Raw genomic sequence first — 14,652 nt, forward strand, 5'->3', positions numbered from 1 at the left:
CACAGGATTTTTTTCTTCAGTCCATTATCCAGTGAAGCTCAATGAAGAGCTTATAATTGTATTGTACCAAATATTGTAGTATGTGAGTCTTTTGAAGGTCCTGCTCTGTCAGAGCCTGAGTGAAGGTGAATTCCTCCAGGAACACTGTAAAACCAGAGCTGTGTAATACCACCAGTGACTCATGGATGGGCTCTATCTGCTACAGGCTTCCCAAAGGAGAAACATTTCAGCAGAAGTATATCTTAAAAATATACTGAAAAGATGCTAAGTCACTTTTGTGCTTCATGTGTCATTTTTAAGCTTAATTTTTGGATCCATAGCTGGTGATCAGTGTTTCTTTTCTTGGTCCCTTGTTTCATTGCCACCACAAAGATTCCCTCAAAGTTTAATCTGAAATTTGTGGTTTCCTCCTTGTGGTTATTCATTTATAATATAAACTTACCAGGAATTTCAAGAACAACATTTTTGTCCTTTCTGTGACAAATAGTAATTTCCCCCCTTTATTATTTGGAAGCCCAGAAAGATAATGTTAGAATTCTTAATATTTCTTCCCTTATTGTTCTGTCTGTACCTTTCAGAGATGGGAAGGAAAGTAATAAAATCGCTAATATCATAGCAGGAGAAAATTTGAGATAAACAATAAAACATTTGGAAGGTGCTGCTGGAAGAGAAGACAGTTAAATTAGGATAACTGATCTTATTCTTGCAACTCATTAAGGGTGAAATTTACCTCTCTGCAGCATCATCACAAGACCTGGGCAGCACTTACTTTCCACTTAAACTTAATTTGAATTTAAGTGGTGCATAGGATTTTTTCTGATCTTTATTCAGGGAAGAAATAATGATAGTTTGAGGGGTTTTCTGTATATGTTCTGACATGCAGAGAGTGCACAGCTTTCAGAAAACTTTCCTCTTAAAATACCAGTATCATGATGAGGCAAACTGGGTGTCCTAACAGGAGGAGTTACTGTGTGCTGATGCCTTGGGAAGGCTGACCTGAGACAGAGACTGGACAGAGCTAGAGAATAAAGTAGGGATTTATTGAAAGGCCTTTAGGGTATACCTTGGGCAGGGCAAGAGCCTGGCCAGGGGCACACCCAAGGTGGACTAGAATGGTCACAAAATGGCTGACCAGTCATGAGGTCTTACACTTTTCTAAGTTTTGGTCTATTTGCATCTTGGGATTTAATTGTCCAGTTATAGCTTCAGGTCCCATCATTCTTTTCCTCCCTTCAGTTCACCGTGGTTGGTGCTGTTGGGGCCTGAAAGTTGTCCTTGGTCTCCAGCAGGAAAAGGATTTGTCTCCCTGCTCTGTGAAGAGAGTTTACTAACACTTAATGTGAGGCTCCGAACTGCACCCCGAAACAGCACAGAATTTGAAAAACATGAAATCTCAAACTTACGCCGAGCCTGCTGCCCCCAAAAAGAGCTTTGAGTGCAGATAAATGAGGGTTTTGTTCTTTGTGAGTGCTGAATTCCTTCTTTCCTGCCCAAGGCCACCAAGGCTCACATCAAGCTGAACACCAAGAGGCTGTACCAGGCCGATGGGTACGCGGTGAAGGAGCTGCTCAAGGTCACCTCGGTGCTCTACGGGGCCATGAACACCCAGGGAGGGCAGCGTGCAGAGCTCCCAGAGGAGGACAGCAACAAGTTCAAGTTCGATCTGGGCTCAAAAGTAAGCCAGAGTGGTACTGTTGTGTTCACTTGGGGAAAAACTCGCCTCTTTTCCAGCTGAAATTTAGGTGGAGAATGTTCTGGCAAGGCAGTAAGGCAGGGTTTTAAGTCAGGCTTCAGTGAGTGGGGTTCTGTGACTCTGTGATTCATTTTAATCTCTGAATTCTCAACCAGAAGCAAGGCAACAGTGGCACAAAATTGGTTCTCTTTGTATTGAAATGGTGTTGATACCATAGAAAGATTGGAGTTGACTGGCATAAAAATTATTTTCTACCTACTAAAACTTTTGCAACTGGAGGAGTTCGCAAAATACTGACTGAAAGTTGATTTCCAGCCCATTTGTGTTGAAAGGGAAATCTTACTGTGACCCTAAGAGACATCAAAGCTGTTCAAGCCCTTAAAATAAAAGCCATCTCTAGATATTTTAAAAGCACCTTCTCTAAGTACTGAAAGAAAGAAAAAAAAAAAAAAACCAAACAACAACCTAGCACTTTGCTAAATAAGAGAAATTGCTGTTACTACTGCTGTGAAAGATGTCCCTGCCCATGGCAGGGGTGGGACTGGATGGGCTTTAGGGTCTCTTCCCACACAAACCATTCTATGGTTCTCTGTTCCTGTGATTCTTGAGAAAATGGCAGATCCACAAGTGGTTCTCCTCTGTGTAAGTCTGACGTGTCTCTGAAAAAATAACAAAAAAACACTTGGTAGATGCTCAGAAGTTCATTACTTACATTGCAGGCTCGTCCCATTCCTTTTGGTATATGAAGTTTTTACTTCTGCTTATGAAAATGGTGATGTTTCCCTTTGTCCTGGGCAGCACATGAACCAACAACTGGCTGTTCTGAGGAGATTTGTGTTTTGTTTGTTTTTTTTTTCCTTGCCCTAAAATATTTGGGGTTTCACTCAGAAAGCTGTAACTGACAGGGCCTCACCTGGACTGTTTTAAAGCCAAGAAACACTCTGTCCACTCTGATTCTAGTGCACAACTTCTGTCAGAGTTTTGACCTCCAGTGCAAATTTTGACATCAAAATGAGAATTACCATGGATATTCTTTGTGGTGTTGGAGATTGTCCTGCTATCCAGTGCTGTTGCTGTGTTCCCAGATTGCTGACTTGAAGGCAGCTAGACAGCTTGCTTCTGAAATCACCTCCAAAGGAGCAGTCCTGTATGACTTACTTGGCAAAGAGGTGGAACTGAGGGTAAGTACACACTGAAGTGGGTGGAAAAACTTGTGTTCACTGGGTGCCTCAAAGGCAAAAAGGGGAAAAAAGACTCAGTTCTTATTAATGTCTGCATCTGACATGAATATTTCGTGAGTTTGAAGGAATGGGCCTGACAGTTTGCATTTCCTTCCTGCTATTCATGGCTGGACTGCAGGCAGCCTGAGAGAACAGGCTGGCATTTTCTCTTCAGCAGAAAACTGAAATACTCTCTGTTTGGCAATACATGTGCAGGCTGTAGTGGTGGGGATGGATATTCTAACAGATAAATGATGAATGCTGTTAGTTTTCTAAGGGCAAGGCTCATTATTTCTGTGCCAAGAGCTGGAGGCATCACAGCCTGCAGGGAGCATGTTCTTCAGCTTAGCTGGAGAAGTAAAGAAGGAAAATCAAAAGCTGTTGTATGAAGCCAGTGCACACTGCTGGAAGTGTTGCCATTATTTTCTTCAGTGCCTTTATCTGCAATGCTGCAGGTTCTTCATCTTCTGAAAAGGGACTTCAAATGAGGGAGACCCTGCCTGGTGTGGGAAATGTTCAGATGTCTGGGTGTAGGGAGTGCACCCTTAAGTTGTAAACTCTGAGCCTGGACAGTTAATGCTCCCAGATCCTTGTTTGATGGAGTGCAGTGTTTCAAAGGGTAGCTGATAACCTGGGGAGTTCCTCCATGGAGCACTGCCTTTCCTGCTGGATCCATACATCACTGTGGTGTGCAGGGTGTTAATGTTTCAAAAGAGAGGGAGAAGGGATAAGTGTCACAGAACAGTTGATCAGTTACTTCTCTTGCACTCTGCCTGATTTCTTGGCTCTGAAGGAGTTTTCACACAGCTGCTGTGTGGTGTTTTAATACTTGCTTTAGTGGAGCATCCCTGTAACTCTGCTAAAAGTCAAATAAAGGCATTTTTAAATGCACTTCAGGCATTTTTAAAGTACTCAAGCATTGGTTTGAATTGGGTGCTGTTTAGTCACTTGTAATCAAGGTTTTTAGAACACTAAGTTTAGAACTGGGCCCTGGAAAAGGGCCAGGCACAAGTGAAGTGTGCTGAAAGCATGAGTTGGAAAATGAAGAGAGGAGAAAGTGCTTCAGTGCAGCCACTTCTCAGTGGGGCCATTTAGAACTCTGGAGTGGGAGCCTTCTTAGAGGTATCATTTCTAAAAGGTTTGGAGTTCTTAGAGCAGTGAGCACGTGTTCCTTGTGGCTGAGTACACAAAATGGGACCAACTAATGCTGTCCAGGTGCATGAGGTTGTGTTTTGCAAAGAGGTTTGGCAGATGGAACTTGTTGTCTTTAGGAAATGCTGTCCTGAGGAAGGTGACCTGTGCCATCAGCTCTGACTGCATCACCTAAAGGCAGCAGGTGACAGTGACAGCACAGGGAGAGCCTCCAGAGAGCTGCAGAAGAGCCTTTTTAGCTCTGTTCCTTAGGATTTGGGGCTGGTTCCAGGGTTTCTGGTGATCTGTTAAACCTGAAGGACCCATTTTCGGCTGGTGTGTTAAATGTCAACTTTGGTACGTGCAACAAACTTGAGACTTGAGGGTGTAGCAATGCGAACAGGTTTCAGGTTAAAAGGCAGGAGGTTGCAGGAACCAGCTTTGCAGTGGAATTTGTAATGTTTAATTACCAGCCCCAACTCTGCCTTTCACTTGAAGTATGAAATTTGCCCATCACAGGAGAGGCTTTGAGCCGAACACTGCTGGGTTTTCCCATCACTGTTGGGTCTGGGGTTCTTGTGCTGAGGGCAGTCAGGAATTGCCTCTCCTCATCTGCCAGATCCTCCCTGGATCCTTCCCGGGGAGATGCTCAGGACACCTCAGGAATGGCATCCTCTGCCTCCCCTTCCCACCCCATTCCAGGTGGGGAAGAATTCAAGTTCTTTCTGGCTTTGGGTGGGGAGTAGAGCTTTGCTGGTAGACACCAAATTACTTGCCAGTAAAACAAGATTACTTTTATTGCTTTTTAATGTGCAGATTATTGATTTCCATTGGTTATTTTCTTCTGGCGGTGCCTGGCTAATTAATGCTCACACTAAGTGGCACTGCCAGAGGGTTTGTGTTGTGCCAGTGTGGTTTAGTTTTTTATTCCATTTTTTCTCCTGAAATCTGTTGCATGTGCTAAAATCTATCAACAGCTGTCATAGTGTTTAAAGGAATTTGAGAACATCAGAGTTTTGTGTTCCCTGAACCTCTTTTCTCTTTTGAATCCATTCATTTCCAAATATTTAAATAAAAGCTCTTCCTACCTAAGCTTCAACAGACTGATGATAAATTTTATTTCCATCCTAAGTGAAGATGGCTTAATTTTCCAGGAACTATAAAGGAAATGCCAGCATTTGGCACTAATGGGTTGACTAGATCTGTTTTCATAGTCTGAGCAGCTTTTGGGAAAAGATCATGGGGGGATAATGAAGTAAAACTCATTATTTCGTTTGGAAATGCTGACTCTAATTTGCTCCACAACCTTTACCTTCTCTATTGGAGTCTTTTTCTACATAATTTGTATAGAAATTGTGTAGAAAAATTTCATACATTAGATAAATTTCGTTGCTCCAAGTCATGAAACACTTTTTAAAATAAATTACTTTCTGAATGAAAACAAATTTCAGTTTGAGACGAATTTAAGGGAAAGGTTGGGTTAGATTTATGGGAGGTAGAGTGCTGTAAATGTATGTACATATTTTTGGGGAAGAGTTGAGGTCTGATTTCATGGAAATGTGGTTCTCTGCCTTTCTGAAGCCTTTGCAAAGATCTTATTCCCTGACTGAATATACGGTTCTTTTGTATATTTAAACTGCTTCCCAAGTAATGCCAAAAAAGAATCTTTAATTAACAACAGAGGAAGAAACGAAACCTACAAGGCATGCTGAATTCAGACGATGATGTTGTTAAGTTATATGGGAGAAAAAATCCCAAACAACCCCCAAAGCTGCATATATTGTCAAATGCAAATCCCAAATATAATTACTGACTTCCATGGAAGCTGTGTTGTTTCTGGCCCAGCTGAGGATGAGCACAGAGCAGGTTATTGGTGTCCTGTGGCAGTGCTGGAGACACAGAGTTTTTATTTTAGAACAGATTTAAGCATTACATTTGGAAGGTAATTTGCAGCTTCCAGTCTTGCTTGGAAGCAATTGTGGAGCACAGAAATTGCAGTTTTGGGATTTGTAGAGCTTAGTGGAGCTGATGAATGAGCTTGGTACCACACAGTGAGATCCCTAAATGAAAAGCCAATTCCATGCAAATTCCATCCACGGAGAAATACATCTTTATTGTTTCTTGTTGAAGATATATTGAAATACGTCTTCATCATTATTTCCTTTCCTGCCAAGGGCACTTTCTCTGTATTTCATTGCTATGTAACTTTCATTTTCAGAATATTTACAGTTACCTCTGGAAGAGTAACCAGGCATGTTGAGTTCTGGTTTTCTTTTTTTGCATGGGGTAGGTAGGGTCGATTTGGATTTGAGATGGGGATGAAGGATTTTGTTTGGATTTCTTTCTCTGTCTTCCTACACGGTACTAAATGAATGGAGAAAAGAAGTGGAAAATACCAGTCTGTTGTTAAGGCTGTCAAATCTCAAATCAAGAAAAGTAGCAAGAGAATTAATGTCAGCACTCAGGCAAAATGCAGCACTGCTTCTCTATGCATTTTCCTCTCTGGGATCTACACAGCTGCCATTCTGTACAGGGAAAAAGATGTTGGAAAAGCCAGTAGTGCTCTGTATCCCAAAAACCTGGCAAGGTGGGGGAAATGGCCAGATTACCCTTTGGGGGAAGAGGGTGGTGATGAGCTGGTCTAAATCACTCTTCAGCTCAAAATAAAGCAGTAATGAGACTTCCAAGGGCAGTTGTCCTCAGTTGAGGAAGGGTTCTCTTGAATTATCCTACAATGGAAATCCCAAAGGAAAGTTTCCTGGCTCTTTATGCCTCTGAGTGCCGCCCACTCTGCTTCTGCCAGAGGTCCTGGCCACAGTGGCAGGAGCCTGTCAGGAAGCTGTCCTGCTCTGACTTGCTGAATTACTGGACACAGGAAGATAATGGAGTAAAGAAAAAAAAAAAAAAACCATAAGAAAACTGCCTCTGTGCTGTTGGCAGGCAGAAGGATCTCTCACCTTCTCAGGCGTGTTTTCATTTTATTTACCTCTTAATTAGCTGGAAGCTCTGTAAAGCTGAAGAAGAAATGAAAATAACATTTTCTTTTAAGGCTTTTAGCTGGTTCTAAAGATGGACAATGCAGTGGATTTGTTACCTAATGCTCCTCTTGGCACTTATCCCATCTGTGCCCTTGGAAAAAGTGTTTATTCCCTGTATCTGCTCCTGTAAATAAAGCAGTTGCTGAATTAGGTAGATTAAAGCTCTTAACAGCCACATGAAGTGTTTTCCACTCTGTGGAGGATAAATTAAGGAGTAAGTCCAGGGCACTGCTCTCTGTTATTGTTGTGGATGCCCACAGCACCAGCTTGTTCCCAAACTGATGGGAGTCATCCAGAATCTTGTTACCAACTCAGCTGGGAAAGGCTGGAATTAAACTCTTCAGAGAGCCAGAGGCATTTAGACCCTGCTGTGCAGCTGAGGCAGGGTTAATTCAGCACAAACCACTAAAGATATTTCACTTGGATCTCTTTATTCCCAGCTTTTGGATTCAAGACCCCTTCCTCCCTTCCTTCTCCCTCTGCCACTGCTGCTCAAGGGGAGAGGGAGATGTGATTTCAGAGATGGCTGCATCACTCCCTGCTCTTTGGAACTTAACTGCAAAAAAATCATTTTATTGGGAACGTTGGAAGCATTTTTCCGCCTGCCAAATGTTACTTCTGGACACGAGACACTGCTTGGGGGAGGCTGATAAATGAATTTCTTTCATTTCCTGGGCTTTGGTTACAGAATTGCCACACATAGAACTTCTAGTGGAAATTTGTAACTTGAAATTGCCACAACTCTGGAGAATTACTTGGTTTGCTTTGTTTTTTTTTGTACAGTCCTGCTTCTAACCCAAGCCTAACCTGCCACTTTGAGGAAGAGGGCTTATTGCAAATTGGGAAGCCAAAATTAACCCTTGCACCTGTGATCCAGTGTTGAATCAATATTAGATTGCTTTAAGCAGAAATGCAGTTGTATGTATTTAAAGTCAGAAATTTTTTTGTATGACCTTCCCAGGAGCATTTAGCTTGAAGAAATGGCATCAGCTGTAAAGTGCTGGTTGGCACCTTTCTCCTGGCATTTTGGGGACTGGTTATGTCCAGTGGAAAGTGTCCCTGCCCATGGCAGGGAGTTGGAATGAAATGACCTTTCAGGTCACTTCAAACCCTGCCCCTTTTTCCTTTGTAAACCAACCAGCAATGCCCAGGCAAGGCCATTTCTAGCTGATTGTATTTGGAATTTCACTCACAGGCTTAGCTTCTGCTCTAGAACAAGGAGTTCCTTGTCATCTTCCCACAAACTGGAGGAGACATCCCAGGCCACCTCCTGGCCAAGGAGCCATGAAGTGACCCCCTGTAGTCCTGAGGACTGACCCAAGCTTTACCAGTGCAGTCTGTCCTCAAACTTTGCACAAAGTAAATGAAAGGTGGGTGTTCTGGGGGTATGGAAAGATCACAGGAGGCACATCCTGGGGTTTGTGAGCCGAGGGTGAAACAGTGGCATCAACTCCAGAGCCAGAAGATGGATGGACCAGGTGAGGGAGAGAACAGAGCACTGTAAATTCATACCTGTCAGAAAGCTTTAAAGTTCCCTTTCCTGCCTGAGCAGAGCCACATGCAGGTTACTTCTGGTTATTTTTGATCCATTGAAAAATTACATTTTCCAGTTGCTTCTCTCTCCCAGACCTCCTTGTGACGTGGGTTTTACTGCTGGGGTAGCTGAGGGTTTGGGGCACTGATTGAGGCTCTGCATTGCTGAGTAGGGAAATGTCCTTGTGGGTACCTTTTGGAGACTGCTGAGATGAGCATGAAACCAAGCAGCATAGTCTGGAAGCAGCAAAATTCTCAATTACCAGGACTTTAATGCTCTGAGGGGGAAAATGGGCTGTTGGGAACAGTCAACTCCCTTCAGAAGGATTAATGTTCCTCATGAGCCTTCCTGTTCCTTTATAACTGCCAAATCATCCCTCCCCTGGATTGGCCAAATATGATCCCAGTGTGTGTGAGTGAACTCCCTGAGTAATAAACTCCTCAAGGAGAGTCTTATGGCCTGCATGGACAGCTGGAATTGCCAAGGCCCAGTTTGCAGGGAGCAGAGGGTGTGGGGCTGCCTGGATTGAGGCTGAAGTCACAGTGAGGAGTGCACAAACTTCTGTGTGCATTAGGCTGAGAACTCCTGGAAAACAAAGATTTAACCTATGCTCAAAAACTCAGGAAAGGAGTCATGGATTGAGTTTATAAGGACCTTAAAGATCACCCAGTTCCACCCTTCCATGGGCAGGGACACCTTCCACTATCCCAGGTTGCTCCAAGCCCCATCCAACCTGGCCTTGGACACTTCCAGAGATCCAGGGGCAGCCACAGCACGACTAGTGTGTTAGGAAAAAAGCTTTAATTTCTGTTCCTTACCACCAAAAAGGTGTGTAGAAACCTCTGCTAGACGTGGAGCACATCAGAACATGTTATTACACCACATTTATCATCAGTGACTTGTGTGCTGGTCATGCCTTATTTACTTGTCTTGGTTTCTTCCTGCAGTTTGGAGGAGGAGTGCATCCATTTTTCCATACATCAGGCACACTGGAAGCTGCTTTATCAGCTTTGGGTCCATGAAAATGGAAGTCCATTACCAGTTGAAAATGCTTCTCTGGGCATATTTGCAGAATGGGTTTTGCAATAGTGGCTCTTCATTGTTAACTGGGAATGAAGCTCTTGGGGAGAGATTCCCAGTAAGGGAAGTGGTGGGTGCATTTGCAAAGGGTCCTTCTTGGAAAGAGAGATTAAAGATAAAACCTTTCTCTCTGTGAATGTTCAGGGTAACAGTAAATAGCCCAGTGACTGTTACTCAGGGGAACTGTGTCAGACATCCACAAAAATCAGTGGTTTTGATAGACTCGCGTATATTTATGTTTCCGTTATATTTTTACTATAAATTACTGTTTTCCCATAATATTTAGTATCTTTTCCACTTAACTTGTTACTCCAGGGAGTCAAAGGTTAGGGGCACTGTTGTAACAGTAAAGTTACTCTGCCCATTCCAAGGCAGAGTTTTAGGGATGAGCTGTGTGCACAGAGGATAAATTCCTCCTTTTCTAGTCTAACCCTGATTCCACAGTCTGAAAACACAAATTCCAGCCTTTCCACTGCTCTGCATTTCCCTGACAGATTCTTCCAGGCGGATGTGGCTGTAGGATTGAATCTTGTAGAAAACAGCTTGGATTTCTGTGGAAGACTGTGGTGTGTACACGAAACTTCAGGGCTGTTAGAGGGAAGACAGAAGAAGGAAAGACATTAAACTTGCATAAATTATTCCACCTAAAAGGGCAGATCCTCAGCAGTTTCTCCCCAGCCCATCAGCTCCCTGCCCTGCCCCATTGCAGTGCCCTGTGCATGTTCTGGGGTGTTTCACCAGGCTGCTGGAGGGGAGTTGGTGAGGGAGTTGTTTATGGTTACAGTCCTTGCTGTTCCTTTGACCTCTTTGCAAGTGGAATGGACAATAATTCCTGTTCCTCTGCTGTTTTGTTTGAGGTGTGTTGACTCTGTGGCACAGAACAGCGATTTTGCTGAGCTTCTGAAATGCTGAATGTACCCAGAGTAACAACTGAGCTACATTATTCTTTCCCACCCTCCTCTAAAAACATCTACCTATGGAATTATTTGGGAATTTGTATTGCACAGATGTTTTGTATCTTATTTTTGCCCAAATGAACTTCCTGCTTTGGGGTTTGTTTTTCTCTGTGGACAGAGATGTTCACAAGCACTTCAGGAAGTGTGAACAGTCACTGCCACTAACAGATGTAACTCCTGTCACTCTCCCCAGCAGAATGTTTGTTCTCCTTCTTTTCTCATGCCAGGAAAATGAGCCTTTATGCAGCATGTGGTGGGATTGTTCAGAGACCTGATCCAGCACAGGAATAAGCTCAACACAAAAAGCTGCTTTTATTTTTTTTGCTGGATGAGCTCTCAGGTTGGGTTCAGCCTGCAGTTCCTGGGCTGGAGTTGGTGGGAAGGGAGAAGGGAGCAGGCTGATTGCTGGAGCTGAGCTGTGCAATCTGGAGAGTCTGGCACAGCATCTTAGGAAAGTTATAGGATCTGCTTCCAGAATTCCTCCTGTAGTTGGCTGGGTACAGCCTGTGGCAAAGTGTACAAAGCATTTTTAGGTTCTTAATGAGATATTTTCTAGAGAGATACTTTCTACATCTTTATCCACCTGTTACCAAGTGTTTTGCCAATGTTAGATTGTTTTAGGGACATAGAGCTGCAAAATTCCCTCTCTTCCCTTCCAGTGCCAAGCAAGTAATCCAAAGTTTTTATGTAATGACCAGGTCAGTGTTTAAGGTATCAATTAGACAAGTGCACACCCAAGCCCATGTGTCCCCAGAACTGCTGAGAGGGGAGAGTTTTTTAATCCTTTGGGATCTAAACAAGGATCACTGCAGGGTTTTTGAGGAGTCTGACTCACTCAGTTATCAGAAGCTGAAATGCCTGTAGGTCTGTGGCCTGTGATTTTCACATGGGCATGGGAGGCACATGGAATCATGGAATATCCCACAAAAAGCATTCTGGCAAGCAAAATACTGTTTATTTGATTGTAAAATTATTCTTTTTCCAGGACTTTTTGTAGGAAGGACCCACAGGGATCATTCAGTACAGGACACCCCACAATCCCAGCCTGTGCCTGGGAGCATTGTCCAAAGGCTCCTGGAGCTCTGGCAGGGGTCAATGCTCAGTGTCCACCTACCTGGCACAGTTTGGTGGCTTTGTAGTTCTTGTAGCTCCACACTTTTGGGACACTGTGCTCCTCTACCTGCACTGGTGTTTTCATGGGCTGTGTTGTGCAGGTGATGGAATCTTCTGTGCCCTGCTCCACAAGTGAAATCAGAGCAGTTGCCAAAAATCTGCCTTAAAGAATACCTGCAGTCAGACACAGCACTCGCCTCGTCTGGAAAAGATCCTTGATTGCTCCCTCCTGCTAATTTCAATTCACTTAACTTTGTCATCATCTCTTGGTCTCTAAATCATCTCAGCCTTGGTGAATAAACACTAAATCCTACCCCATTTATTATGCAGATGATCCTATCATTGTTGCTTGATCACCCTCAGCTCTGCATTAATTAGTTCCTTTGTGTAGTGTTTAAATATATTGGTTCATTTTATTTCATAGGAAGCAAGGACAGAATCTATTGCCAGACCTTTGGAGATAAATGAGGCTGAGAAGGTGATGAAAATTGCCATTAGCAGCGTTCTGGTAAGCAAAATATTGTTTATTTGATCATAAAATCATTATTTTTCTGCTGCAAGAAGAAATTAGCTCTTTTTATGAACAGCCTGGGGTAAAGAGTGCCAAAGCCATCACCTGCAGCTGCAGTTGATGGATCTAAGAGCTGCTCATAGCCCCTTTCATGGGGGAAAATAGACTGTAGTCATATTCCCTGTAGTCATATTTTTAGGAGCTTCATGCCAAAAGCTCTTCAGGAGGGACAAAAATTGCCCAAATCAGCACAAAAATCTACACACTCTACCTTGTGTGAGCCCAGTGACCCCTGCAGAGTCAGGGCTGTGAGGAGTGGCCTGGGTAGCTCCAGGAGTGCTGGTGCCTCTGGAGTTTGGAAGCTGGGCTCTGGGAGCTGGTCAGCTCAGCTGGCCAAGGGTTGAGTGAGGAGAGCTGGCCCTGTGCTGATGAGGATCCTGCCAGGGCATCCCTGGGGTGCTTGGTGTGAAGGACTTTTGTCTGTCCTGCATTTGCCTGCCCTCTCCTTACTCCAGTGCCTGGGTTCTGACTTTCTGAATCTTCAGCTGCACTGTGTGAGGAAGGAGGTTGATAAACTTCCAGTGATTCCTATCAGTTGTTTTACTGCAAACTGTATCCAGTCCAAGTGTTTGATTATAGGAGTGGAATTCCAGGTTAAACAGCCAATTGATATTCAAGAGAGACTCCAGGCAATCTTCCCTTCTGTGTTGCTCCTGCTCACAGCCTGTGTGAATACTAAATGTTGTTAATGTGCATTTCCTACTCCAGCTGTAGAAATGATGAACTGAGAGCTGCAGGAGGGAGGGACTGGATTCCTGGCAAACAGCAGTGGCACACACTCAGCTCCTTAATCCCAGCCCAGCTCATGGAATGACCTATTGGAGCTGAGCAGCACCAACACTCACTGCTGGAACTCCAGCAGTGGAATCTTTCCTCTCCCTCTCTCCCTCAAAAGATGTTCTTGATTTCTTGAGCCTGAGCAGACTGGATGTACTCAGCTCATTTGAATCCATTGGAATATTCCACTTCCCCTCCTGGTTCCTCTAGCACATGTTGAAATGCTCAAGATGCTTCCCAGATTTTGAAAAAAATGGATAAATCAAAACTTAGGAAAGGATGAAGATTTTCAGATATAGGAAGTTCTTTATAAAACTGACTTGTATCTTGAAGAGAAAAGAAAAATAATGGAAGCTTAAAGTTCCCTAAAATAGTACCAAGAAACAACTGCATATCTCATCTGTTTATTCAGAGAGAATCTTGGAACCATTCAGGTTGGAAACAACCTGAGTGATTCCATTAAGATAAAATCCAAAAAGACCTTGATGATTCCAAAAGATAGGCTTCTTCCTGCCTTCAACTGCTTCTTTAGTGAGAAGAAAACTAAAGTTAGAGCTGTGAGGTGTTTCCTTCTGTAAGAATGTTGGCAAAAAAATCAAGTATTTTATATTTGTAAATATCCAGTTAATTGATCATCCTGGCCACAAAGAACTTTTTGAATGAATTTCCATTGCCTACTTGAGTAAACACAGATGAGATTATCCAGAACAATGTTCAGCATCTGAAAGATAAATTTAATTATCCCAGTGCCAGCCATGGTTCACCTTCCTTCTCTTCCAGGACGAAGTCCAAAAGACTAAAGACATGTTGAATAATGTGGCTTTGGATGAAGCCAGTTTGGAAGCCAAGATTGAAAAACGAAAATTGGAACTGGAGAGAAGCCAGAAGAGGCTGCAGACTCTGCAGAGTGTTCGGTAAAGATCATGAGCTGATTATCTACTGCAGGATGGAGTGTGAACATAAAGGATGGAACTGGGGCAAACGGTCTCTCTGTTCCCTGAGCCTCTCTGAGGCTTCTGGTGTTCACCACCAATTAAAAAAATTCATCCTGCAGTCCTTGTTAGCATCAGATCCTCTGGGCACTGGTACAGTCTGACAGAAAATCTGTAGAATCACAGAATTCCAGACTGGTTTGGGTGGGAATGGACCTTAAAGCTCATCCAGTGCCACCCCTGCCATGGGCAGGGACACCTTCCACCATCCCAGGCTGCTCTAAGCCCCATCCAGCCTGGCCTTGGACACTTCCAGGGATCCAGGGACAGCCACAGCTGCTCTGGACACTCTGTGCCAGGGCCTCACCACCCTCACAGGGAACAATTCCTTCCCAATATCCCCTCTAAATGTCACCTCCTTCAGTTTGAACCCATTGCTCCTTGTCCTATAGCTGCAGTTCCCGATGATGAGTCCCTCTCTCTCTTTGTAAGCTCCTTCAGATACTGGAGGTCTCACAGTGTTCAGGTTTTCAGTTTGGGTTGATTCTGGCCCTTAATCAACCTGTAGGTTTATACAATCTGCAATCTGACCTAATATTTAAAAAAA

The 14,652-nt window shown here is 43.6% G+C and overlaps 1 protein-coding gene across 2 annotated transcripts in view; it reads left to right on the top strand.

Moving 5' to 3' along the window:
• CLUAP1 (clusterin associated protein 1) overlaps nt 1–14,652 on the top strand; it is a 53,654-nt gene that overhangs the window by 4,746 nt on the left and 34,256 nt on the right. For both annotated transcript variants that reach the window (XM_066330094.1, XM_066330095.1), the window contains exons 4-7: nt 1,496–1,675; nt 2,779–2,874; nt 12,190–12,273; nt 13,894–14,027. In XM_066330094.1, coding sequence (XP_066186191.1) covers nt 1,496–1,675; nt 2,779–2,874; nt 12,190–12,273; nt 13,894–14,027 — 494 coding nt within the window. The remainder of the gene's footprint in view (nt 1–1,495; nt 1,676–2,778; nt 2,875–12,189; nt 12,274–13,893; nt 14,028–14,652) is intronic.

This window comes from Sylvia atricapilla, chromosome 15, assembly GCF_009819655.1.
Source record: "Sylvia atricapilla isolate bSylAtr1 chromosome 15, bSylAtr1.pri, whole genome shotgun sequence".
NCBI lineage: Eukaryota > Metazoa > Chordata > Aves > Passeriformes > Sylviidae > Sylvia > Sylvia atricapilla.